A 27,557-nucleotide genomic window follows, 5' to 3' on the forward strand; every position below is an offset into this window, starting at 1 on the left:
CCGAGGTATTCTTTTACTTTATTGTATTGTGGACAAAGTGCGAGCCCACCTCTTGCATGAGAGTGGGCATAAGGTGCGGTTTTGCACGAATGTCACGCCCGAAAACAAACCGGAACTTCTCGACAAGCTTGCCGTCTATGAGGCGGTCGAAGCGTCAAGCAAGACACCACGAGTGGCCGTGGATCCCGCGACGATGGGGAGAGGAACTCAAGCCTCTACGATGGAGTCATGTGGTGGATCCGGCCGATCGGCATCATGCACGCCATCACCTTCACCATCGAGTCGGAATGTTGCTCCATCCATCACACCGACGCCCTCCATCTCCACGGTGTCTCAACCCTCGTGTGGCCAACGGTGACAATCTACACTTGGGGAGAATCGGAACCCCAAGTTGAAGGAGGAGGTGGATATGGCGGTGGCCCGCTTCTTCTTCCACGACCACATTGCCTTTCAAGCGGCTAGGTAAGTGTGATCGCCGATTCATCATTCATGTTTTCATCATACTAGTCCCCTTCTCATTAGTAAATTGCTTTCTTGAATAGGTAGGAATACTTCAAAGCCATGGTTAGGAAGATTGGCGAGTAAGGCTCAACCTATACGCCCCCCTCATCCGAGAGCTTGTGCACTATATTGCTCGAGAAGTAGAAGCGCATTGTAGAGCAAGTGACTGACAACACAAAGTGGTAATGGGAGAGGAACGGAGTCTCCCTCATTGTGGATGGATGGAGCGACACCCACAAGAGGAGTATTCATAGCGGTTGCATATTCCCGTGGAGAGATGTACTTCATCTCATCTCATGATGCATTCGAAACCGAGAAGAGCGCGGATGTGCTTGGGGCGGAGTGGGCTACCACCATGGAGATCATTGGCCCCAAGCATGTAGTGGGCTTTGTTGCGGATGGGGAGCCTTCTAATAGGGCGGCGGGAGCTATCCTCCAAGGTATGTAGGGACATGTCAAGGTGTCCTTTTGTATGATTCATTGCCTAGGCCCTAAACAACCTCCTCAAGGACATAGGGGACATTGCCATGGATCAGCCCGCTCATTGAGGGGGCCAACACCATGGTCTCCTTTGTCCTCAACCACCGACGACTTCGGCATGATTTCAACAAGAGATCCTCTCTCTCTCTCTCTCTCTCTCTCTCTCTCTCTCTCTCTCTCCTCAAATATTCCGACACCCGGTTTGCCTACAACTTCCTCATGTTGGGCTGGTTGAAGAATTGTAGTGGTGCTTTGAGGGGGCTTTTCCTTAGCGATGAGTTTGTCGACATGCAAGAGTCCCGTACAAACACCGGCCAAGAGTGTAGGTTACGGGCGGATGATGCCTCTTGATGGGAGTGTGAAGACCACGGATGTTATGGTGAGACACATAGTTCACCTATTGAGGATTGTAGACGCTATGCAACCATGCATAGACAAGGTCTACGAGGCCATGGATCACATGATAGAGAAGTTGAAAGACTTCGTGCCTGACGAAGACAAATACGAGGAGATCCATGTCTTGAGTCTAGGAAGGTGGAATTCCTACTACTCTCTTTTGCATGCAAACAGCTTCTGTGGTGGACCCAAAATTCCAAGGCAACAAGCAAGAGAGCGATCGGGAGGTGAGCGCTCGGTGGAGGATCATCTTGGATCCTCTTATGCCTGATGCATCGGTTAGGCGCAAGATTAGGGACCAGCTTTCCATGTACATGTCATTTCATGGCTCCTATAGTTGTCATGATGCACAGATCGACCGCTCCAAAGTTGGTGCCGCTCTATGGTGGGAGGACTTTGGTTCGGATGGACCAGAGCTTCAAAAGCTGGACATTCGCATACTTAGCTAGGCCGTCAGCTCCTCTTGCTTGGAGCAACTTTGAAGCACCTACAACCACATTGCCTCTAGGAAGAGGAACTGACTCGGGGTAGAGCGTGCCAATGACCTTGTCTCCGTCAGCACGAACTTGCGAATGCTTTGCAAGAGCGTGACAAAGAAGACAGATCCCTTCACCAAGTGGGAGATGAGTCAACAAGAAGAGCAACAAAAGAATGAGGCGCAGCAGCAGCAGCATGCTAGTGAGGATGAGAGTGAGAATGAGCTTGATGTTCCTTCGACACAAGCTACCCATGACCATGAGGCGAGCACTTCACGTGGATGATCATTCATGGACCATGATTCATGGCCCATGGGCCTTACTACTTAGCTCTAGGCTCTAGCATATTTGAGTCTTTCCATGCTTTACCTTTTTTGTCCTTCCATGTATTGTGCCTCCTTAAGGCTTAGTCCCGACTCTTGAATCATTTTGTATCTACTTAATACAATCAACACCTTCACTCTTTGATCGGCATATTTTGTTAATATGACTCAAAATTTATTGTAAATTTGTGCTCATTTTGATGTACTTCCAAAGTAGAATAACTTTTTTAAAAAGTATTTTTTAAGTGCCGTTCCCTCCCCCGTTCCCATTCCCTACTTATGGCCGTCCCCCATCCCTTGTGACTATGTCATTGTTGGGTATCCCACCCCTTAACTACTACAGAGAGAGGGAGAGAGAGGAAGAGGGACAGGGAGAGCGGCTGAAAGACCAAAGCCATAGCTAACGATTGAGGGTGAGAGAGATAACACGTGTGTGAGAGAGACAATAGACCAACAAAAAGATAACAAGTCTATTTTCCATTCACTAATGTGTCTCTTTAATAGGAAAATACAAGTGGGATCAATACATCATCAATGATGTCACATCAAGGTGACCCATGTGCCAAGTTGCACCTTCTAGATACATCCTGTTACGACCCTGTGTTTTTCCCTCTGGACAACAAGCAAGTGGGCACGGGCACGGGTGAACAGTGTGGACAGGCATCAGTGGATATGAAAAGGAAATTCATAAGTGTGGCCAACCCAAGTGTGAAAGGGAACAAAAAGGATTTTTAAAAGTTTCTAAGGTTTAATAAACCTTTGAAGGCTTAAAAAAAATTGTTATATTTTTAAGCATGTGTTTTGCTGATTGCTAAAGGGATCCTATTGGTAGAGGATTCGACAAGTTGTACTTTGTACTCAAATTTTGTTCAAGTAAAGAAATACCGCAAGGGGCGCCACTGCATTTTGGGGCCAATCGGTGTCCTTGTACTAATTGCATAAGCACTCTAGCTCCCCTGTTTGTTTTCCTTTTCCAGGTTCCCATGGGTGATGAAGTGTTTTGTGTGCGAGTTTTGTTCCACCGCCCGTCAGATTTCTGAAGGCCGGTTTCATGGTTCCATTGCCGGGATATCGTCGACTTTCTCAAGGAGGCGAGCCCATGGTTGTCACATCAAAAGCTTCAACATGTGGAAAGTGAAAAGGAAGTGCAGTAGACAGTGCAGGATTGTGTGTCTTTGCCTATATGAGGTGAAGAGCAAAAGCTGAAGATGAAGCTCACGAGAAAAGACACCAAGGACAGGAAGTAGTCAGCCAGGAACAAGAAGCAGTTGAAGTGTTATGGTGCAAGAGATGGATTGAAGGCTATGGCTTTCCACACTTTGTCACCAGTGGTATCTTCACGGAGGCTTCATGGGTTTGGAAGGCAGCTTCTTTCTATGTTTAGCAGTGGTGATCTACTATGCTTCATCACGGACTTGTGCTTACCACTTGGGTGGAGTGCAAGCAGGTTTTGGGTGCTTGTGGATGTATAAGATGAGGCTCAGATGGAAGCAGAGAAACTTGATGAGGTTCTTATTCCCGAGCAGATATTGGCACATAAGGAAAGAAAGGCACAAGGTAAAGTTTCCCGTCGCTATCTTGTGAAGTTTAAAGAACTATTCACCAATGGATGCGAAGTGGATGGAGGAGGGTGACTTAGCAGATTCACCTCAGGTATTGCAGCTTTATCTTGATGCCTTTGCGTTGTAGCTGACTCTTGCAACGGCTCATTCAGGTTCAGCAGAGCATGGGTCTGGAGCATTACCTGATGCTCAAGAGGGGGGTAGCACCTCCGCTCCCTTGTTACAGACAGGCTGAGTTTTTCATCTAGGAGTCGCTTGGTTACATCTTTGTATTCACCCGAAGGTACTGAGTGTCACCAGCCTGGACATTTCCCAGTATGAAAGGGGTCTGGTGGACTCCAGGATGTCTAAATATTTGGAAAGTACAAGCTTTGGGAATGGGGGATTATCCTAGAATACAAAGGACCACACTCCTAAAATTTAGGAGAGTTGCTATTTTTAGCCCGACTCCGATGGAAATTCTGTTCGCGTCATTACATCTAGAATTGAGCAGATACCTAGAGTTGGCAAAGTGCCTATGACAAAATGTCTACCAGTTGGGATATTTTTAGAGGTAAAGATTATGGACGGACCCATCTCTTAGATTGGGACATGTGGCAAGAAAGTGGACCAAAGTGAGACAAGTGGCCTGACACTTGTTATAAAGTGGATCAAAGTGAGACGAGTGGCCTCACACTTGTCACTTCAGCTATTGTGTGGCTCTCCACTTGTCATTGTAGCCTTCTCTTGCCATTTTAACTCATGGGAGGCCCAAATCTATAAATTGGAGTCCTCTCTCTTCATTAATGGAGGCTCTCTTGCTACACACTAGCCTCTACCACCGTTACAGGCTGCCCTAAGGATGGCTACTCTCTTTCTCTCTCTCTTGAAGGCTGCCCATGAAGAATACCGGCTGTTGGGGACTGTTTTGGAGGCTTCCATCACGAATAAATACTGAAGGCAAGGGTATTTAATCATTTATTATGATTTCTAGCCATTGTACTTGTTGTACCAACCATTGTACTGGCTGTACCAATCATTTGTACTTGTACTTGTTGTACTTGCTGTACCACCCATTGTACCGATTGTACTAGCTTTTGTACTTGCTGTACCAGCCACTGTACCTACTATACTAGTCAATGTACATGCTGTACTAGCATTGGTACTTGTTGTACCTGCTGTACAAGCCACCGTACTAATTGTACCAGCCACTGTACCTATTGTACCAACCACTGTACTAGCTGTACCAACCATTGTACCTGCTGTACCAACTGAATGGAGAGTTGTACATGCTGTACCAGCTCTATTGCATGAAGACCCGTGGTTTTTGGGGAAGAATCAATACCCACACGGAGGTATATGGATTATATTGTTGGCTCAGCATTTCTACAGCCTATGTTCCGGCTTGGTTGCCTCGTGTTGGGCTGTGTTATGGCATTTGTATATGGATAATCCAGCATCTCCCGTGGGGAAAGTAAGGCCCTCAAAGCTTGTACATGATATTATTCCCCTTGGGTAATAAAATACTCCAAGGGGAAGGGGGGGGGGGGGGGGGAGAGGGGGGGTCGGCCCATTCCGGCCTCTATGCGGTGTCACACGTGCAAGCTCCATTTTCAGCATTTGTGGATGTTTTGTCCAGCTTTTATGTCTTATGCAAAGTGATCATGGATATGTGTTAAGGCTATGGCCATGTTTAAGTGTTTTAATATGCATTGATGGTATCAACAAGTGTGTCAAAGGCCCTAGTCCCCCGGGCACCCGCCACAAGTTACATTGGTATCACAGCACAGGTTTTCTTGGAAGCGCAGACTTCCTTCTATCAATAAGGAAGAGAAAAGATCTCAAGTGGGGACCACACTTACCATCATTGCTGTTAAGCATGGCCAGCCGCTTCATAGCTTATGAAGCAAGAGCATGAGCAATAGACAGCTTGTTTGTCTAAGGATTTATGAATTCACAGAATTTATCTTGGAAGTATGGAGTTGGCTTTATGAGCACACGTTTAGCACTCTTTCCATATGGATATTGTGGATTATATTATCAAGCTTACAAGCAAGCTATATGGAGATATATCTCAGGATATCTTAAGAATATGGTGACGAGATATTTCTTTTGGCTTCATGACCAACCTGGCAAAGAAAAGCTAAGTATACTTTGAGTTTGCAAAGTTAGTGCTTTTGCTATGAAGTGTTTTTGATGTTCACTAATCCTTGTGTAGCCATGCAAGGAGAAAGGTGGTGTTGTTGGCCTTGACATGGTTTCAGGGAAACATTGTTTATAGGCTCCCTTTATTGGGATGGATTATATCTATGGAGATTTCTTTCTTGGACGAGATTTATATAGATATTGGGCTTCACAAGCAATTTCTATGGACGAATCTGTCCGAGTTTATAGAGAAGAAATCTTTGGATATCTCATGGGTATGATGCTTTTATGGATAAAGTCCACCTCTACTCCAAGGTGTGTGGTTAGCACGGAGTATGTGGTAAGAGTTATGGTATACAAGGATTATGGTATACAGGTCTATGTGTCATGTGCACAGTGTGTATCTATCGTGCACAATGTGTATCTATCGTATGCTACACGCACGCAAGACTAGTTTTGAGGCTTGGGGAAGCTTGGAGCTAGGCACACTGATTGACGAGCTGAGTTAGGGATATACTAACGGGCGGGCACCCAAGTATGGACGGGCGGGCGTCCAAGTGTGGACGCCCGATGACCGGCCAAGAGCCTATAAAAGGGTGGCCAAGGTTAGTTATTGGGATATAAAGAGTCTCGCGAGTTTGTGAGAGCTCTATGGTCTTGGAGCCTGGATCTAGTGCAAACGTGCACCTGCTTTATGTAGCCGAGGCCAGCAGCAATCTCGAGGCCCGTGAGGGTAGCTTCGTGGCAGTATGGGACGTCGCGAGGAGGAGATTGGTCGGTACGTCAACCTAGTTAGCTCAGCTCGTGGCTCGGTGGGGACAGCCAAGACTGTGGGCTTGCCCACGGCTGTCATGGTTGGGAGGTGAGTCAGGCCTGCACCCCCTTGTTGTTTATTTGTTTGTTTGCAGGTTTCGAGTCTCGTACCAAGAACGATCACAAGGAGATCCGTGGGGATTTGACAAAGGTATCAGAGCACACCTCATGAACGAGCAAGTCAGTAGGTAGAGAAGATGAGGTCGAAGAAAGGTATGTGTTAAAAAAGCTTGCTGTTTTTTCTGTGCATACTACTGTTTTCAGATTCAGTATGTGTTTTTCTTCATCAAAGAAACCCATGTTGATGGGAGGTGGTAGTCTAAGAAGGGTCGTTTGCTTTGCAAAGAAGAGGAAAGATTTGTTTATGCAGTCGCATGAACTGCAGAGAGAGAAAACAGAAAAAGCACGTTGCTTTTGGCGAGAGAGAGAGAGAGAGAGAGAGAGAGAGAGAGAGCCGGTTGTGGCATGCTAGTCGAACTGGGCAAGGTTGGCAGCCGGCCAAGTGTATGAAGGAGGCCCTACTGGCAGGCGCCCAAGGCGGTGTAGGCAGGCGTCTAGGCTTGCGTAGCCAGGCGGCCTAGGCCTGCGTAACCAGGCGGCCACGTCTGCGTAGCGGCCACGTCTGCGTAGCGGCCTGCGAAGCCAGGCGCCCAGGCCACGTGGCCTTGTGGCCAGGCCTACACAGGCTGTCGCAGGCGCAGGCTGGCGAGAAGGCCGGCGGCTAATCTAGGAGGGAAAAAAAAAACAAGGAAAGCACTCGTTTTTTTTTTGGCTTTCGTTTTTTTTTAGTTTAAATTTTTTTTTTTAAGGTTTAAAAACCCCTCCTCCAAGGTTTCAAAGGTGTTTTATTTTTTTTTTAAGAAAATTGAATATATATATATATATATATATATATATATATATATAAACACAAAAGCAAAAGCTAACGATAGCTTTTGGCGATTTTTAGCTTTTGGGGAAACCTTTATAAACCCCCTTAAGTGGGCTTCTTGCCACACCTCTCTCAAGTTTTCAAGCTCTCAAGCTCTCAAGTTCCCTTGCACTTTTATTATGCAAAGATCGAATTTTCTCTCCACTTGCCCTCTTCACGATGTCGACCCAAGAATCAGAGTTGGAGCCCCTTGTAGAACGCGAAGGCTTGCCGGCTACGGAAGATACCGATGCCGATCTTTTTGACGATTATGTGTCAAAATCAGATTTCCAAGAGTTCAAAGTAGCTCTCGAAGCTTCTTCGTCGGAACGTCAGGCACAAATCGCAGCCCAGATGCAAGCTTTGCAAAACTCCATCGCTCTATTGACCACTACCCTCTCTACTCTATCCGGTATGGATACCTTGGCCTCTGCTTTAGGCCCCAATATTGCTCCGGAACCGTTCGGGGGCGAGCAAAAGCAGCGCACCAAGGAGATCGTGGACACGTGGCTACATAAGTGGCAAGTTCACTTTCAGTTTCATCCATATGATGATGGAAAGAAGATCCAGTTAGCAGCAGGTTTCCTGTCCGGCAAAGCTTTGCTTTGGTGGAAGGAACTCAACCCTAAGCCAACAACTTGGGCACAATTCGAAGACGTCTTCAAGAAGGAATTCCTCAAGAAAGAGGATGATTATGATGTTGTTGCCCGGTTTTCAGCTTTGACCATGACCTCGCAGCACCTCACTTATGAGGTCTACCTCCAGAAGTTTAGGGACTTGCAGATGAAAGCTACAAAGATGGATCCCACTACTCTTTTGGGGTTCTTCGTAGCTGGTTTACCAGACTCATACCGTTTACAAGTTAAAAATAACAAATGTAAAACATTGGACGAGGCCATTCATTCAGCTCGTATCTATGATGATACAATGGTCTCTTCCAAGTCGAAACCCGTTACCGAGCAGGGGAACAAGCATAAACGAAAGTTCTCCGCACCTATGGCTAACACGACAGAAGGAAAGTCTTCGGACCAACCTTCGAAGAATTCAAGTTCGACACCAGCGAAGAAGAAACGACTCCTTAGGGCTTTAAAGCTCAAGAAGGAAGGACGTTGTTTTATCTGCAAAGAAAAAGGACACATGCGTAACGAGTGCCCAAAGCAAAAGGGTGCAAAGACCAACGCAGGACCCAAGCCAAAGGCAGCTAACCAGTTGTCTTTGACAGGTACGTCAATTACTGTACTTTCTCGCCCTAGTACTTGTTTTGATTGTCTGTTCAATTCTAAAGTATTTGGCTTCCATGATCTTCTCCGAGTTTATGGAGAAGTGAATGGCCATAAGATTCACATTCTTCTAGACCCTGGTAGCTCACACAATTTTGTTAACTACAAACTTGTGCAGAAATTGAGTCTTGATATGACACGCAGCGATCATACCTATGAGATACGCTTACCTGCGGGAAGGCAAGTTTGGAATCGAAAGATGGAGATGCTTCCAATCCAAATTCAGGACTACAAAGACACTCTGGAATGCTATGTAATGCATCTAGAAAATGTAGACTTGTTATTAGGGATTGAGTGGTTTAAGACTCTTCAAGTCCAGATAGATTGGTCTAGTTATATTTTTTCTTTTCAACATAGGGACACCAAGTATAGTATTTTAGGTAATTGTATACATCCCTCTCAGGGACCTCTTGTAAATACAATTGATTTTGGAAATATAATGTATTCTTCTTTGTATACCGCTTTCCATTGTGTATCGATTCCACTCTCTTCCTTTCTCATCCCTTCCTTGGATGTAAATGAATTAAGTGTGTTTGAAAGCAAAGAATTACAGAAGATACTTGATTCGTTTCAAGATGTATTTCCTAAGGAACTACCATCGGGTTTACCACCTGAACGGGCAGTAGATAATCGTATTGACTTGATCCCTCGTGCTCATCCTGTCAGTATTCCACCTTACAGGATGAGCCAAGCCGAGAAAGATGAGTTGGCTAAACAACTCGAAGATTATTTAAGGATGAGTCAGATCCGTCCAAGTAAATCACCTTGGGGTGCACCTGTGTTGCTTAGGAGAAAGAAGGACAATACCTGGAGAATGTGTATAGATTACAAGAGATTGAACAAGCTCACCATTAAGAACCGTTATACTCTCCCTAGATCAGATGACCTGATTGACCGGTTAGCAGGAGCGAAAAATTTCACGAAGATAGATTTACGTACTGGCTACCACCAGATACGTATTCATGAAAGGCATGTCGAAAGAACCGCCTTTCGGACTAGATATGGCCATTACGAGTTTCTCGTATTACCTTTTGGGTTAACCAATGCTCCAGCCACTTTCTAGCAAATGATGAACGATCTTTTTCGTGAACATTTGGAAAAATTTGTGGTGGTGTTCCTGGATGATATTTTGATATATAGTCGTACTCTTGAGGATCATGTCAAACACCTCACGATTATCTTATCTATTTTAAGAAAGAATCGACTATATGCTAAGTTAAGTAAATGTAAGTTCTTTATGACCGACATCATTTACTTGGGACACAAGATCACTCGAGATGGATTGAGCATTGACTATGACCGAGTTCAAAAGGTTCTCGACTGGCCTATACTGCGAACAGTGAAACAACTTCGTTCTTTCTCGGTTTTGTTGTTTTTCTTCGAAAATCTGTACGGGAGTACTCTCAGCTCACACTACCAATGACCGACTTATTGAAAGGTCGTGGACGTAAGTCAAATCAGCCTATCACTTGGAATAACGATTTGGATATGGCCTTCAGACTTTTGAAAGATAAAGTCAAGGAAGCACCTATCTTAGCATTAGCTGATCCTAGTCGGCCTTATGTTCTTGAAATTGATGCCTGTGACTATGCTATCGGGGCTGCTCTATTTCAAGATGGTAGACCGGTTGCTTTTGAAAGTAAAAAGCTAGACGACACTCAATCTCGTTGGCCAACCCTTGAGAAGGAGCTTTATGCTGTGATTCATGCTCTCAAGGTTTGGAGACATTATTTATATGGCTCCAAGTTTGTGGTATTGACTGATCATCAGTCAATCAAGTATGTGTGTGATGCGGATGATTTGAGAGGAAGGAAAGCTCGTTGGGCGGAGTTAATGCAAGATTTTGATTTTGAGATCCGTTATCGGAAAGGGTCCATGAATAGTATTGCAGATGCGCTTAGTCAAATTCGAGAGGTGAATACTTTGTCGTTCACCGAGATTTCTACTGACTTATTTCAGTCATTGAGAGGGCTTTGCAGGACTGATAGTTATTTTGGTCCATTTTGGCAGAAGATCCAACGGAGCTCATTGATTGACCAAGACTCAATGACTGAGCAGTCTACCATTCAGGCTGCAGGAGCCCAGTGGATGATTCGGAATGGTTTACTATTCCGTAATGACAAAATTTGTGTACCACAGATCCTGGACATTAAGTCCAAGATTCTTAAGGAGTGTCACGACGCCCCTTCTGCTGGACACCCTGGCGTACACAGGACGTTATCATTAGTGAAACACACTTTTTATTGGCCAAAGATGAAAGGGTATGTAGAAGATTATGTTCTCAAGTATCAAATTTGTCAGGCAAATAAAGCTTGAACGCTTTAGATAGGCTGGGTTGTTGCATCCTTTGCAAATCCCAGGTAATAAATGGGAAAGTATTTCCATGGATTTTATTACCGGATTGCCAAGAACACATCACGGCCACGATTCTATTTGGATTGTGGTAGATCGCTTGACAAAAATGGCTAGATTTTTACCGACCCGGAAGACTATTACAGCTACGCAATTAGCACGGCACTTTATCGAGCAATTGTTTAGACTGTACGGGTTACCGCAGGACATAGTCAGTGATAAGGACTCTAAGTTTACGAGTGATTTTTGGAAACTTATTTTTGAGAAGTTGGAAACAACTTTGAATTTGAGTTCCTCTAATCATCCTCAATCTGATGGCCAGACTGAAAGAGTGAATCAGATTTTGGAGAATATGCTTCGAGCATATGTATCCAAAAGACAGAGTTCATGGGAGGATTATCTTCCTATGTTAGAATTTGCATATAACAGTACTAAGCATACGAGTACAGGGTTTAGTCCTTTCATGCTTACGTATGATTTTCAACCGAGATTACCTGTTACAGTAGGATTCTCAGGACTTCAGCATGATGCAGCTTGTAATTTTTTGCAAGATATGCAGGAAATGTTACAAGTTGCGAAGGAATCTATTAGAAGTGCTCAAGACCGAGACAGGTTTTATTCTAATAGACATCGTTCACCCAGAGAGTTCTCTGAAGGAATGATGATGTATTTGCGAGTTCTGAAAGATTCCGAGACTTTACGAACAGGTCGATCTCCAAAATTATCCCCTAGATACTGCGGACCATGCAAAACAGTTAGTTACTCCTCAAAAAATCATAGATGTCGAGGACATGACATTTGTTCCGCACGAACCTGAAAAGATTCTTGGATTTCGTGAAAGAAGATTGCGTAATACGCTTATCACGGAATACAAGATCAAGTGGAAGGATCATGTTGAGGAGGACGCTACATGCGAGACATTAACTACTCTTCAGAGAGATTACCCTGGCTTTTTAGTGAGCTCAGGAGTGAGCTCTTAGAGGAAGGAGAGTATGTCATGTGCACAGTGTGTATCTATCGTGTGCTACACGCACACAAGACTAGTTTCGAGGCTTGGGGAAGCTTGGAGCTAGGCAAGCTGATTGACGAGCTAAGTTAGGGATATACTAACGGGCGGACACCCAAGTATGGACGGACGGGCGCCCAAGTGTGGACGCCTGATGACCGGCCAAGAGTCTATAAAAGGGTGGCCAAGGTTAGTTATTGGGATATAGAGAGTCTCGCGAGTTTGTGAGAGCTCTATGTGCTTTGGAGCCTGGATCTAGTGCAGACGTGCACCTGCTTTATGCAGCCGAGGCCGGCAGCAATCTCGAGGCGCGTGAGGGTAGCTTCGTGGCGGTATGGGACGTCGCGAGGAGGAGATTGGTCCGTACGTCAACCTAGTTAGCTCAACTCGTGGCTCGGTAGGGACAGCCAAGACTGTGGGCTTGCCCACAGCTGTCATGGTTGGGAGGTGAGTCAGGCCTGCACCCCCTTGTTGTTTATTTGTTTGTTTGTAGGTTTCGAGTCTCGTACCAAGAACGATCACGAGGAGATCCGTGGGGATTTGACACTATGGATTCCTGGTCTTCTTTTCTAGGGATTTGGATCCATCCTCAGGTTTATGGATTATGTTTATGACTCCCTTTCACTGGGATGGATTATTCTTTATGGCTCCCTTTATTTGGGATGGATTGGACTTATGAAACTCATGGTTCACATACCTTGTGTAGTGTTCTCTTGTCCTACGTGCTCTCTTGAAGATTGTTTCTACCATGTGTGGGTGGAACAATAGAGAGCAGATGGAAGGGAACATGGGCACTTCAAAGGGTAGTGACAAGTACAACATACCCTGTGTACTTGAAGATTGTTTCTACCATGTGTGGGTGGAACAATAGAGAGCAGATGGAAGAGAACATGGGCACTTGAGAGGGTAGTGTGAGTTGGTGGCTGAAATGCCTACAAACTATTGGTGGCCGAAATGCCTATAAACTATGTGCAGCAGAAATGCTTATGGAACACCAGGCTATTTATGCGTGCGTGTGATTGTTTTATCTTGTTACTTGAGCCAACCTCTCATCCAAGGTGTGTGGTCAGAGTACCAACACAGAGTGCAAGTGGTAAAGTGGACATGATACCTGGTTGGCAAGGGACTTATGTGTACGCCAAGGGTCATGTGGATTGGCACATGTTTGTGTGCTTTGAGCTTGGATTATGATATCTGGACTTACGGGACTGTTTTGTCTCACCCATTTATTTGGGACATGGATTTATTTATCTTTATGCCATATTAGAATCACTATCTCCCCATACAGAGGCCAAGAGGTTCATTGTTCATCTCACCATGCATGTGGATTCATGTTGGGATTGTGAGAGGGCAATTCAATGAACACTCCACCATACACATGGATTCGTGTTGCGATTGTGGAGTGAGTGTTTCATTGTTTCCACACCATGCTTGTTGATCAGAGTTGGGATTGTATGGGAGAACATGGGAACTGTTGGGATTGGGAGAAAGGATTGCCAGAACTATGGAGAACCAGCTTTTCTGTCACCATGGTTTGTACTCTTGAATGGCACCAGTTTGTGTGCATAGCACATGTTTCTGTGCGAGGTACTAGTTTCTTGTGCATGGCACTTATTTAAGTGTCTAAGCACCTGGTTGGTGATTTTCATTGGCATATGATTATCTCATTGATATTGGTGATTGAGACACAATTGGCTCTTGTGCCTGTGATTAGCATATCTTCCACGGAATTCTTGCCCATTTATTTTGGGACATGATTTTGATATTGGTATTATGGAGACTTATTTAGTCTCACCCATTTCTTTGGGACATGGATTCTTTAGTTATATTGGATTTTTGAGACTGTCTCGTCTCGCCCACTCGATGGGACATGATTATATCTTGAATATATGGCTTGAAGCTTAAACTTGTGGATAACTTTTAAGAAGCTGGGGAGGATGTCACCAGCCTGAACATTTCCAAGTATGAAAGGGGTCTGGTGGACTCCAGGATGTCTAAATAATTGGAAAGTACAAGCTTTGGGAATGGGGGATTATCCTAGAATACAAAGGACCACACTCCTAAAATTTAGGAGAGTTGCTATTTTTGGCCCGACTCCGATGGAAATTCTGTTCGCGTCATTACATCTAGAATTGAGCAGATACCAAGAGTTGGCAAAGTGCCTATGACAAAATGTCTACCAGTTGGGATATTTTTAGAGGTAAAGATTATGGACGGACCCATCTCTTAGATTGGGACATGTGGCAAGAAAGTGGACCAAAGTGAGACAAGTGGCCTAACACTTGTTATAAAGTGGATCAAAGTGAGACAAGTGACCTCACACTTGTTCACTTCAGCTATTGCGTGGCTCTCCACTTGTCATTGTAGCCTTCTCTTGCCATTTTAACTCATGGGAGGCCCAAATCTATAAATTGGAGTCCTCTCTCTTCATTAATGGAGACTCTCTTGCTACACACTAGCCTCTACCACCGTTACAAGCTGCCCTAAGGATGGCTCCTCTCTTTCTCTCTCTCTTGAAGGCTGCCCATGAAGAATACCGGCTGTTGGGGACTGTTTTGGAGGCTTCCATTGCGAAGAAATACTGAAGGCAAGGGTATTTAATCATTTATTATGATTTCTAGCAATTGTACTTGTTGTACCAACCTTTGTACTTGTTGTACCAACCATTGTACTGGCTGTACCAATCATTTGTACTTGTACTTGTACTGGCTGTACCAGTCATTTGTACTTGTACTTGTTGTACCACCCATGTACCAGCTGTATCAGCTTCTGTACTTGCTGTACCAGCCATTGTACTTGTTGTACTAGTCACTGTACATGCTGTACCAGCATTTGTACTTGCTGTACTTGCTGTACCAACCACCGTACCGACTATACCAACCACTGTACCTACTGTACCAACCATTGTACCGGCTGTACCAACCATTGTACCTGCTGTACCGGCTGAATGGAGAGTTGTACTTGCTGTACCAGCTCTATTGCATGAAGACCCGTGGTTTTTGCAGAAGAATCAATACCCACACGGAGATATATGGATTATATTGTTGGCTCGGCATTTCTACAGCCTATGTTCCGGCTTGGTTGCCTCGTGTTGGGCTGTGTTATGGCATTTGTATATGGATAATCCGGCATCTCCCGTGGGGAGAGTAAGGCCCTCAAAGCTTGTACATGATATTATTCTCCTTGGGTAATAAAATACTCCAAGGGGGGGGGGGGGTCGGCCCATTCCGGCCTCTATGCAATGTCACACGTGCAAGCTCCATTTTCAGCATTTGTGGACGTTTTGTCCAGCTTTTATGTTTTATGCAAAGTGATGATGGATATGTGTTAAGGCTATGGCCATGTTAAGTGTTTTAATATGCATTGATGGTATCAACAAGTGTGTCAAAGGCCCTAGTCCCCCGAGCACCCGCCGCAAGTTACACTGAGGCTGACAGTACATCTGCCTATGGGACTTCTATGATATTGTGTACTAGTCACATGAGATGATGCTATTTCTCGAGTTGATCTCCTTTGGAATGGCAAGGTTTGGTTTAGTTCAAAGTCTGCACAGCAACCTGAGCTAACACTTCGAGACTCTATGAAGGGCATAAGTCTTGTGAGCAGTCCTAGAGTTGGTTTGGTTCATGGATATATGGATCAAACTCTATCTGTGCATGTATTTATACACTTTCCGAGGTATTATGGTATTCTCGTGCCATTGGATCCTGGTACCCTTGGGAATACATGGGTAATACTTGTTAGAAGTCATCTCCTGTCTAGATTTATACACCAGGGCCTTTGTTGTGGGTGTGCCCGCCCTTATGAGGTGTTTTATCATTTTTCCTCACTCCCCGCATTTTTTCCCTATTTTTCCCATTTTTTTGTGGCTTGGGAGGCAGCCCATTTGCTGGCCGACTGCTAAACTGGTCCACGACTCCATGCCAGAGCTGGTCGACTGCTGATGATCTGGCCGACTGGATGTGATGCCGGTCGTGGAGTTCTCAGGACCAGTCGGCTGCCTACAGCAGGCCGACTGCTGCTATGGGGGCATATAAATAGGCCCCCACCCCCATACCACTCATTGTATCATATCGGGATCTTCTTGTGTATATAGAGCAGAGTTACACGCCTACATCTCTCTCTCTCTTGTGCTGTTTTTCTGCATGCGTTTTTTGCTCTTGTGTTCCCAGATCTGGTCATCATCTCCGTTGCGCATTCTGACATGGTATCAGAGCCCTAGGCTCTAGATAGTTCTTGGGATTTGTGTGAGCAAGAGGGGGACTGTTTTGTGGCTGATTGGTGGATTGTTTTGGACTGTTCGGGAAGAGGAGAAGCAAGAGGAAGGCAGGCTAATTTGCTAGACAGCCACTTGCAGGTTTTAGTTCTTCTTTGTTCCCATTCCCATCCACCCACCCTTTTCAGAGTACATCCCCGCAATGGCAGATCTGTTTGAGATGGCCGAGACACATGTGAAGATCCCGACACTCCCCACGTTCCCGGTGGACCATCAGTTGGACGGGAGCAACTACGGCATATGGAAGGTTATGATGGAATCTATTCTAGAGTCCTACGACCTCGCTGATTTCGTCATTGTTGGGGTTCCACGGCCGGAAGTTGAGGAAGGGGAGTTACCGTCAACCCGAAAGGACTGGGAGGCTCAGCACACATGTGGGATCGTGTCAACGCCAGGGTCCGTTCATTTATCTTTCTCAATTGCACACCACAGGTAATCAATCATGTAAAGCATATGACGCTGGCCAGAGGTATATGGCAGCATTTGGCCTCACTTTACAACAGGGTATCGCCCATGAAGAGGATTTCCTTGGAAGTACAGATGCGGGTTATGAACCCTGCAAAGTCGTCGACAATGCGGGAGCATATTAACAAGCTGCAGGCTCTTCAGCAGGAAGTTCTTCAGGCTGGGAAGGAGATATCGTCAGAGGACATGGCCATCACGTTGCTGTCACATTTGCCCTCTTCGTACTCAGCATTTTACTCGTCTTTGATTACCAGTGGTGGCAGGCTCAGCACCATCACATGGGAGGAGCTTGTGCCCATGGTCTTGGACCAAGAGGAACGATTCACGAACCCTCCTCAGGGTGGAGGTTTGGAGGCCTTAACTGGCCAACGGTCGAAAGGCCGTAACACGGGCAAAGGGAAGGCTTCGTCGGAGAAGTCTTCTGAGAAGAAGTCCGTTACTGACCGCGAGAAACTAAAGGCAGAGAGGACCTGTAATGATTGTGGCGAGAAAGGTCACTACTGGAGGCAGTGTCCCATGCGGAAGACCGAGAAGGATGAAGATTCCTCAGCAGCAATCATGAAGACTCCGGCTTTCGTGCACCTGGAGGTGATGGACACCGATGTTTCATTTTCTTCAGGCACGGAGGAGATTGGAGGATTCTCCGCAACGGATACTCGGGAGTGGATTCTCGATAGTGGTGCTTCCAGGCACATGACTCCTTCCCGTTCCGGTTTACAGGATCTCTCCAGGCTTTCTGGTCATATTCTTACTGGTGATACATCCACTATCCCAGTTCACAGTGAGAGCAGGATGGAGATAGTTCCCGATGGCAGAGGGGGGAAGCATTCCTCCCAGGTGTTGTATGTTCCGGCACTTGGTTTTCATTTGTTGTTAGTGCATCAGGTTTGCAAGACTGGCGTACGGGTGGAGTTTGATGAGCATTTTGTTGCTCTTTTGGACAAAGCAACAGGCCAGGTGGTTTGGGAAGGCGGAGTGGAGAATGGAGTTTACAGGCTTTCAGCACTCTCTCTCCCAGGTCCTCAGGTTTGTGATGAGTGGCAGTCTGGTAATGGCCACTCAAGTGTGGATACGCTGCAAGTGCGGGCTTTCCGGGACCAGATGGTGGGTAGCTTGCCAGTAGATGGCAGCAGTTGGCAGGAACTTTCCAGTACTGATGTTGGTAGTTCTTGTGTTCGACAGTCAGAGGAAGCTGAACACGTCACTTATACTCTGATGTCTCGCAGTGTTCGGGACATAGAACCTCCAGTCGATGAGGATGTTCTTTCCACGGGGACCTTTTGGAAAGCCAGGCAGGTAGCAATTGATTACTTGCAGAAGGAGGTGGATTCTCCAGGTTTTGTGGTTCCGGATTCAGAGGGGGTGGTTGACAGGTTTCATCAAGTTTCCAAGACTTGTTTGTGCACCGTAACAGGTGTTGATCCTTGTGAGCAGTGTGATGTCTCTGTGACTCAGAAGCTGTATGGTTCATTGATTTGGTTGATGGACACCAGATTGGACGGGAGCTTCTTGATGAGGCAGTTGAGCTCATGGTTGCAGATGACTCTTTGGGAGGCAGGATTGCGTTTCCTGTGGTTTCTGCGGCATGCGAAGGATCAGGGACTCTTGTACACACGAGGGGGATTGTTGGATGGAGTCCGACTCCACAGTTGGAGTGACTCAGTTTGGGGAGGAGATCCGGACACGAGGGGATCTACTTCAGACCCAGGAGCAGTTTTACGGAGCAGTTGGAGACAGTCATCTTTTGCCTTGTCGAGAACAGAGGCAGAGTACCGGGCTGTTTGTGATGCTGTTTGTGAGGTGGTGAGGATGCAGAGGTTGCATAGCAGGTTTGGGCTTCCATTGGAGGAACCCATGGTCATCTCCACAGGCACTTTGTTCGTGAACAGATCGTTGCTGATGACATCTTGCTAGAGTTCTGTTCAACGGAGGATAGTACGGTGGACCTCTTCACGAAGTCGCTCTCTCAGGATTTGCTCAAGCGGCACCCCAGCTCCATGTGGTTGGTTTCACAGCTAGGAGCTGAGAGGGGGTGTTAGAAGTCATCTCCTGTCTAGATTTATACACTAGGGCCTTTGTTGTGGGTGTGCCCGCCCTTATGAGGTGTTTTATCATTTTTCCTCACTCCTCGCATTTTTCCCCTATTTTCCCCATTTTTTTGTGGCTTGGGAGGCAGCCCATTTGCTGGCCGACTGCTGAACTGGTCCACAACTCCATGCCAGAGCTGGCCGACTACTGATGATCTGGCCGACTAGATGTGATGCTGGTCATGGAGTTCTCAGGGCCAGTCGGCTGCCTACAGCAGGCCGACTGCTGCTATGGGGGCATATAAATAGGCCCCCACCCCCATACCACTCATTGTATCATATCGGGATCTTCTTGTGTATATAGAGCAGAGTTACACGCCTACATCTCTCTCTCTCTTGTGCTGTTTTTCTGCATGCGCTTTTGCTCTTGTGTTCCCAGATCTGGTCATCATCTCCGCTGCGCATTCTGACAATACTCTGGATGTGTCAGGATGAGATGCATGTATATTGGTATGATACATCAAGTACTTTATTATGTTCATGGATGCATCACTGAGTGTGGCTCCTGCGGGATGGCCATAAGTAGAGTGGGTAAAGCATCAAGAGGGATATATGTGGGAAGTACTTAGTGGATGTATAGTTTAGATGCATTGAGTGCTTTCATATGCTCATGTTGTACCATCAATCGTGGGTACTGTGGGATATACATGGGTGTAAGGCTTGCGAGCAACCCTTAGACTATTATTTTGGAGTGGGTAGAGCATCTTCAGGAGCATATTGTTTGCAAATGCATATATGTGGAATGCATATATGTGTCATATGTAGAATGATGCATGGTTTTGTTTTTGGCTAACACAGGTTACGTGTTTCCACTTGGTTTTAAACTTTTGCTCCAAGTTCTAAAGAAACAAGCAAGAGTTGTTTGTCACTTCGATGTGACGTTATGGCCTTATTGTTCAGGATCATTGTTTCATTACCCAGATGCACTGGGGAGGGGCATTGCTTTGGTCATATGGGGACTCTTTCTTCATTGGATGCTTATTGTGTTATTAAGTGCAATCGAGGACGCTTGCTATTTTCCAAATGGGGGTATATTACGACCCTGTGTTTTTCCCTTTGGACAACAAGCAGGTGGGCATAGGCATGGGCACGGGCACGGGATGGACAGTGTGGACAGGCATCAGTGGATATGAAAAGGAAATTCATAAGTGTGGCCAGCCCAACTGTGAAAGGGGACAAAAAGGATTTTTAAAAGTTTCTAAGGTTTAATAAACCTTTGAAGGCTTTAAAAAAATTTGTTATATTTTTAAGCATGCGTTTTACTGATTGCTTTTGGCGTTTTTGAAAAGCGATCGTCTCTTTATAAAGGTGGTGTGTGGCGTGTGGCGCATCATCTTGGGATCGGAGGTCGCCTTGTGGATCATCACCGTGTGGCGCATGGAGCAGCGGGCGCATCCCCTTGAGAGGTCGCCATGTGGAGTTGGCACTGCTATGGGTACGCTTGGTGCAGGGGCTGCTGCCGGGTGCTATTGCGCATGGGCGGCTGCTGCCGCCGCCGCATGGGTTGCTGCTGCTGCCGCCGGGTGCTTCTTCTGACGGGCACTGCTGCTGCGTATGCACTACAATCGGGCAGCATCGGGCAGCCAAGCAGGCAACCAGACGAGCAACCAGACGAGCAACCAGCAACGGGCAGCCAGGCAAGCGTCAGGCCAGAGTTTCTCTGCAGCCAGTCGGGCAGCCAGGCGGATGCCAGGTGGGAGGCCCTCTACACCAAGTGGCTGCACGTGTGGAAGTAGCCAAGCGAGCAGTGTTTTGCAGCATGGACCAATATTCAGAGAACAGTCTTCTCTCTCATCTTCTCTTCGTGAATAGAGGAGTGCACGGCCGGAGATGGAAGCAGGGGTGGAGACTATAGATCAGTCTCTCTCTCTCTCTCTCTCTCTCTCTCTCTCTCTCTCTCTCAATGGATTACAGGCCTTGGTGCGTGGATATTGTTCTCTCTCTCATCATGGATTGCAGGCCTTATTCACGAGATTGGGATACAGAGAATCAAGCTACAAATGCACAGGATGATGTTCTTGGAAGAGATGTGTTGTTGCTCTTCGTCTTGGACTTATGTGTATTCAAGGATTGCTTGACACGTCCTCTATCTTTATCTCTCTAGGTCTTGGCAACCATGCTTGGATGGTTTATCTGTCATGGAAATAGGACATTGGTTTTCGAGAGGAAACATGACTATGGTATCGAGGAAACAAGCCTATGGTTTATGGATACAGGTCTATGGTTTATCAGATACAGGTCTTCGGTTTCATGTGGAAAGCATGTCTCTGGATTCATGTGAATAGGTTCTAGTTTTTCTCGAGGATACATGCAAGCTGTGACTATAGGAAGGACATGTGGTTTGGTACAACCCTACTGATGTTTGGGAAAGGGTTGTGGAATCCATGGTTGAGATGGAGAAGACCTTTTCAAGCAGGGAGGTGTCGTACAGGTGTGCCTTCTCTATGGAATGCTTTGTTGTATTAGCGAGAGTTCTTATTTGGAAGTCCTGGGTGAAAAGCTAAAAGGGATCCTATTGGTAGAGGATTCAACAAGTTGTACTTTGTATTCAAATTTTGTTCAAGTACAGAAATACCGCAAGGGGCGCCACTACGTTTTGGGGCCAATCGGTGTCCTTGTACTATTTGCAGGAGCACTCTAGCTCCCCTGTTTGTTTTCCTTTTCCAAGTTCCCATGGGTGATGAAGTGTTTTGTATGCGAGTGTTTGTTCCACCACCCGTCAGATTTCTGAAGGCCAGTTTCACATCCTCCCTTGAGATAGAGAGCCTTCCCATGCTAGAGGACCAAAGAATACATGTGAAGGACCATCATTCCAACAGTCATTGCCAAAGAGAGAGAGAAAGAGAGAGAGAGAGAGAGAGAGAGAGCCTAGGCCCTACAGGGCAGGACTCGAGAGGGAGAGACCTTGAAAGTTGAGAGCGAGAGAGAGAGAGAGCTTGAAACTTGAGAGAGAGAGAGAGAGAGAGAGAGAGAGAGAGAGACTAGTCACTAGAGCTTGAGAGAGAGAGAGAGAGCTTGAAAGTTGAGAGAGAGAGAGAGAGAGAGAGCGTGAGAGAGACTAGTCACTAGAGCTTGAGAGAAAGCATGAGAGAGAGAGAGAGAGAGAGAGAGAGAGAGAGAGAGAGAGAGAGAGAGCTTATATAAGAGAGCCAAGGCCCACGCCCCAAACGACTAGAAAAAAACAGCCAAAAACAGGGTCAGAAAAACGTTCAAAAGAAATGGGTTTTAAAAAACAATCAATTCTTTAAACTTTTTCAACGGAAACGTATTGTACCGTACATCACGAAACGTCTCTATCGTTTCATACGACTAGTGCGAAACAACCTTGAAAAGAAAACGTTTCAGTGTCATACCATGCTCCTCGTTTCACTTTGTGTTGTTTTTATATGCCTGTGGTGTGGTACACGTCTCGCAAACAACTATGCACAACCTCCACGCATACGCACACGCACATAATAGCATACATTCATACAAAGGTCTGTGTACTGAGTTTCTATTAGAGCTCCGAAGATACAGGGCATCCGGCAGACTCAGTCATAATGAAGCCTAGCACTAAGGATCATAACAAATAGAAAGAATTATTACATCAAAAAGGTAGTTGATAGGGCATAATGCACCACTTAAGATAGAAAGAATTAACACAATATCAATTGGCTACAACTTGGACGAAAACTTCATAATGTGAAATTTGCATGTCCGCTAATACAGCATAAAGATATACCTAGATGAATCCAAGAGAACATGCCCAAATTCACCTTATAAGAAAGTGAAATTTATAACCTCATGGTACTCATCCAAAAGACAATAAACCATCAACTCGATCATGCATAGTATGGACTAGATACTACGACATTCCCACTAATGTAGAACTTGGTATCAAAATATGCTCTCGGGATGTGTGTATCTACCGTGTGATACACGCACACAAGACTAGCTTCGAGATTTGGGGAAGCTTGGAGCTAGGCAAGCTGATTGGCGAGCTGAGTTAGGGATAGACTAACGGGCGGGCACCCAAGTATGGATGGGCGGGCGCCCAAGCGTGGACGCCCGATGACCGGCCAAGAGCCTATAAAAGGGTGGCCAAGGTTAGTCATTAGTTCATACAGTCTCGCATGTCTTTGTGAGAGCTCTATGGTCAGGAGCCTGAATCTAGTGCAAACGTGCACCTGCTTTATGTAGCCAAGGCCGCCAGCAGTCTCGAAGCCCTCGAGGGTAGCTTCGTGGCGGTATGGAACGTCACGAGGTAGAGATTGGTCGATACATCCATCTAGTTAGCTCAGCTTGTCACTCGGTGGGGACAGCCAAGACTTGTGGGCTTGCCCACGGCTGTCAAGGTTGGGAGGTGAGTCAGGCCTACATCCCCTTAACGTTTGTTTGGTTTGATTGCAGGTTTCGAGCCTTGTACCAGGAGCGTTCTACGAGGTGATCCTATGGGGATTTGACACTCCCACACACACACTCCAAGCGCGCGCACACACACACACACATAAGAGCATACGGTCATATAAAGGTCTGTGTATTGAGTTTCGGAAGCATGTTTATGAATTGATTGATTGTGATTAATGCCTAACCAAAGACTTAAACCCATGCACAAACTGCCTGTACTTCATGTTCAGTACACAGTAGAGCAAGATGACCTAATCTACCATGTATGACTAACATGAAATATATACAATGATGAAAATAGATACTCATTGGCAGCAATGCTCTTGAGTTCTCAATGACTCAATGATGATCAATGAATGAATATGGCTAAGGCCTAGATTTCTATTTATAGTGTCTAATGTTGGTGAGTTGGTTACCAAACTCTAGGAACCCTAATAATGTCCAACTAAGTGTGTTCACACAATAACCAAATAACTCTGTCAACACTTGGCCGCACATTGGGCGCCTCGACAATATTACAATGATGTGGCACAAGAGCCCTTACAAACACATGAATCAGGCCATGTACTCGACCTCTGAAGTAGCCAATGGTAGAAGCATGTCCACGTCACACTCGAGAGCGTACACATGACATGGCAAGCCAAGGAGGGCTGCTTCTTAATTTCATCAGAGGGTCTATAATCTCCTATCTAGTGTAATTTCATTTTACTAATAGAACAATCCTTTAAAGAAGAGGGGGGAGGAGGGGGGGTAAAAAATCAGTGCTGAGAAGATTCGTAAAATTAAAGATGTCACAAGCCTTAAAGAATTAATACATACTTTAGTCAAAGTTGCAATGCCACTCATACGCTGCATGAAGTTTAGAACGACTCTCTCTGCCAACAAAATGCTTCTTGCACTGCCTGCAGTGATTTGAACAGAACATAGCTCAAGCAAAGGTTTTGAGAAAATGAAGTACAGATTGAAATGTGTTCTTGAAGTCAATTGGTAGTTGACTAAATCAATAGACACTAACAACTGAAGCCTACACAGTACCAGAAACAGAGCCAAACTGCAAGCCCTTGGTCAATGAGTCACCATCTTGAATAGTCCACTCAACCTGCCACATTGCAAGCCATACTCAAAATTTGCAATCCAAAAAAGAAATAAAACGTTGCATCGTTTCAGCTTGAGTGGCATGTGCCTCTACTTAAGAGACGATTCACCATAGTTATCCAAATGTGGCCAACAACACCCCCTCTGTATGCATACGGGGAAAAAAGAAAACAAAAACGCTGTCTTGACATGTCATCATAATGGCATATAAACACAACAGATTTGAATGAATAAGTGTAAACCAAATATATTGGCTCTTATGCAAGCATGGAGACACTTTTCTAGCACCTTTCTGGCCCATTTACACTACTTTTGGTTGCAAAAAATGCTGCTGATTTATTGTTCTCTACATCATCTCCTTTGATACCCAGCTTTGACACTCCCATAGGCCATGTGTCACAAGGACTTGGAAACTCATCACATGCCTGATCCTAGTCTGCATATGTGCATCCCTAATCCTCAATTCACTCTCGCCCTTCATAAAAATAGGCTACCACTCTGCTGAACCCTAACCTTCGTATTCCCTGGTAGTCATGACACATGCATCCTTGCCTAAACCATAACCTTCGTATTCCCTAGTAGTCATGACACATGCATCCTTGCCTGGAGATGATGCATGTGAAAATATCTGAATAAACCCACAAAGCTTAGTGTGATTGGAAAGATATGTTTATCTTTTGAGGCCAAATTGAAGTCATGATAATATGGAAAATGAAAGGCCATTTTCATCGTCACAAGCCAGTTAGATAAATCTGGAAGAAACCTTCCCCCAGGCAATGAACATCTTTGAAAAGCAGGGAGGTTGTTTGAGAGAAACTTACAAGCATTGAACCCTTGAAATGGCTGCAAGAAAAACTAGGAACAAGATTTGGACATGTTGAAGGTGATGAGCAATTGCATCTAACTTTTCTCTTCTTGTAAAAACTCAATAGTTACCCAAGCCAAAAGAAGACGAAACAAAGTTGAGAAGGTCAACGTGAACCAAAATCAACGCCTCCATCAGCTTGCAGCACAAATGGGAAAGCTGCTATGACGTGGAGAGCACACAAGAGTTTGCAGATGTTGTTTTTTATAAGGTTAGATCTGCTCGTTGCTTGTTACATCTAGGCCAGCACTCCACTAGGAAAAAGCTCTTAGATTAAGTATGAAAGTAAAGAGTAGAAGTGAGCATACAAGAACAGAGAAGCATTTTCAAGAAGTTGCAAAATCTGCAGACCTTGCCCCAAATGGCGCCAATGCTGCAGCATATCATAATGCGGCTGAAGCAACACCGCATGCACATGTAAACAAATGGAGGTGCTACAGAAGATTCGAGGATGCTCTATGGCCCTGTTCAACTTTCACTCTTGAAAAAAGGAATGGGCAATAAAACAAAAAATAAATGAAGACGACAAATCAGATCAAGTCCAGCATCGGGCGGAAGACACAAAGGTTCAATGTCAACATCAAGAAGAAACCACAAAAGCTCGATGCCGGCATCGAAAAGCTGATCATTTTGACACACATATGCTTTCTCCTACCTTCAAAGAAGGATCCACCTCCTTGAAAACTAGGTCTGCCATTGCAATACCAGCAATAACACCAGAATCTTTGGCTAAAAATTGTGCCTCTGCCTGCACTTGAGGTGGAATCGTTGCCAAACTTGTGACATCCCCTGAAAAAAAACTATTTTCACCAATCAGCTAATAACCATACTGTGTTGCCTGCAAAAGGCACTAGTGCTCAAACCGATGCTTCTTCAAGAGAGCAAAAACCAACCAAAGGAAGTGGTCTTAGCTATATGTAACATCATTTGACCAAAGCCTTGTGCACACAAATACCCATATAGCACTAGTGAACACACACACAAATACCCATATAGCACTAGTGAACACACACATATCTACGCATGTGTGTGGTTTCGCTATGTATCTACGTATGTATGGATGCATGTATGCATGTAACTGTCTGTGTGTGCACGCATGCATGTAAGCTGCATGCATTACCCATCTCCCCAGCATCTTCACGTAGTGCCTCTTTGATGATGCCCTTGAGATCATAAGTAGGATGGACGGGAGGCGGTATAGGCCGCACCATTCTCTCAGCAACGACTGCTACTTTGGCTATGGCAGGGATCACTCTGCAATGGTCATCATAATCATTCATGTAGATGATGACAAGTATGTAGGATTTTGGAGCCTGATAAGTAATAGTATGAGCTTACCTATGGTTGGAAGCTGCTGCGAATGTAACGAATTTCTTGAAGCAAGGAAACCTCGCAGACAAATGAGTGGACTGCAGATGCAATGTGCTGCTGCCTCCAAGCAAAGACATCTCTCTCTCCTTCTTTCTCTCTCTCTCTCTCTCTCTCTCTCTCTCTCTGTGTCTGCGACTACCCGTCACAACTCATTCCAAGGGCCGCTAATTCCAGTCGCTTTTAGACCGTTGGCACATTACCTCGCGTGGGGGGAGGGGATTTGCCGCAAGCCTCAAACTTCATGCCGAATCATTCAACTGCCGTATCTTTGGGTATAGCTCGGAGTAGCTCTTGGAACCGCAAGGGTTAGCTCCCATCAAACCATGTTAGATGCCATAATGTTTCAATATCGATCCTGAGTTGGGTTTATCACATGCAGACCATGCCTGTCAAAGCAGCCCAACACCTGCAAACATGACATGTATCTTTTGTTGTACTTAGTGTCCATCCTCGGGTGGGTTTATCCCAAGCAGACCATGACTGTCAAAGTAACCCATCACCTACAGTTACGAAAAATAGGACATGTTTCTTTTGCTATAACGTTAGGGACAAGTGTTCCACAATACACCCAACAATAAACGCACACAGCGCAAGCAGGAGTCCCACTCTCCATAAGAGCCTATTATAGAACCTAGTTCCAGTTCTTCTCCATTTGGATGAGGAATAGAGAACTCGGAGAAGGGTAAAGGACTAGGATGGCCTCATCACAAAGGGATCCACAAGGGCATTCACAGAGCATGATGTCCTCAGCCCCGTAAAGCAAGCCTATAGCCTCGAAACCAGGATGAC

The 27,557-nt window shown here is 45.5% G+C and overlaps 1 protein-coding gene across 1 annotated transcript in view; it reads right to left on the reverse strand.

Moving 5' to 3' along the window:
* The window catches only part of QPT (quinolinate phoshoribosyltransferase), a 38,743-nt gene extending 11,477 nt beyond the window's left edge, over positions 1–27,266 (reverse strand). The window contains exons 1-5 of the mRNA XM_086791143.1: positions 26,736–27,266; positions 26,518–26,651; positions 26,053–26,186; positions 24,473–24,536; positions 24,257–24,339 (exon numbers count right to left, since the gene is read on the reverse strand). Of these exons, the coding sequence (XP_086647269.1) occupies positions 24,257–24,339; positions 24,473–24,536; positions 26,053–26,186; positions 26,518–26,651; positions 26,736–26,845 (525 nt within the window). The 5' untranslated portion in view covers positions 26,846–27,266. The remainder of the gene's footprint in view (positions 1–24,256; positions 24,340–24,472; positions 24,537–26,052; positions 26,187–26,517; positions 26,652–26,735) is intronic.
* Between the last annotated feature and the right edge of the window lie 291 nt (positions 27,267–27,557).

This window comes from Cibotium barometz, chromosome 56 (genome assembly GCF_041138505.1).
Source record: "Cibotium barometz isolate CiBa-2024 chromosome 56, ASM4113850v1, whole genome shotgun sequence".
NCBI lineage: Eukaryota > Viridiplantae > Streptophyta > Polypodiopsida > Cyatheales > Cibotiaceae > Cibotium > Cibotium barometz.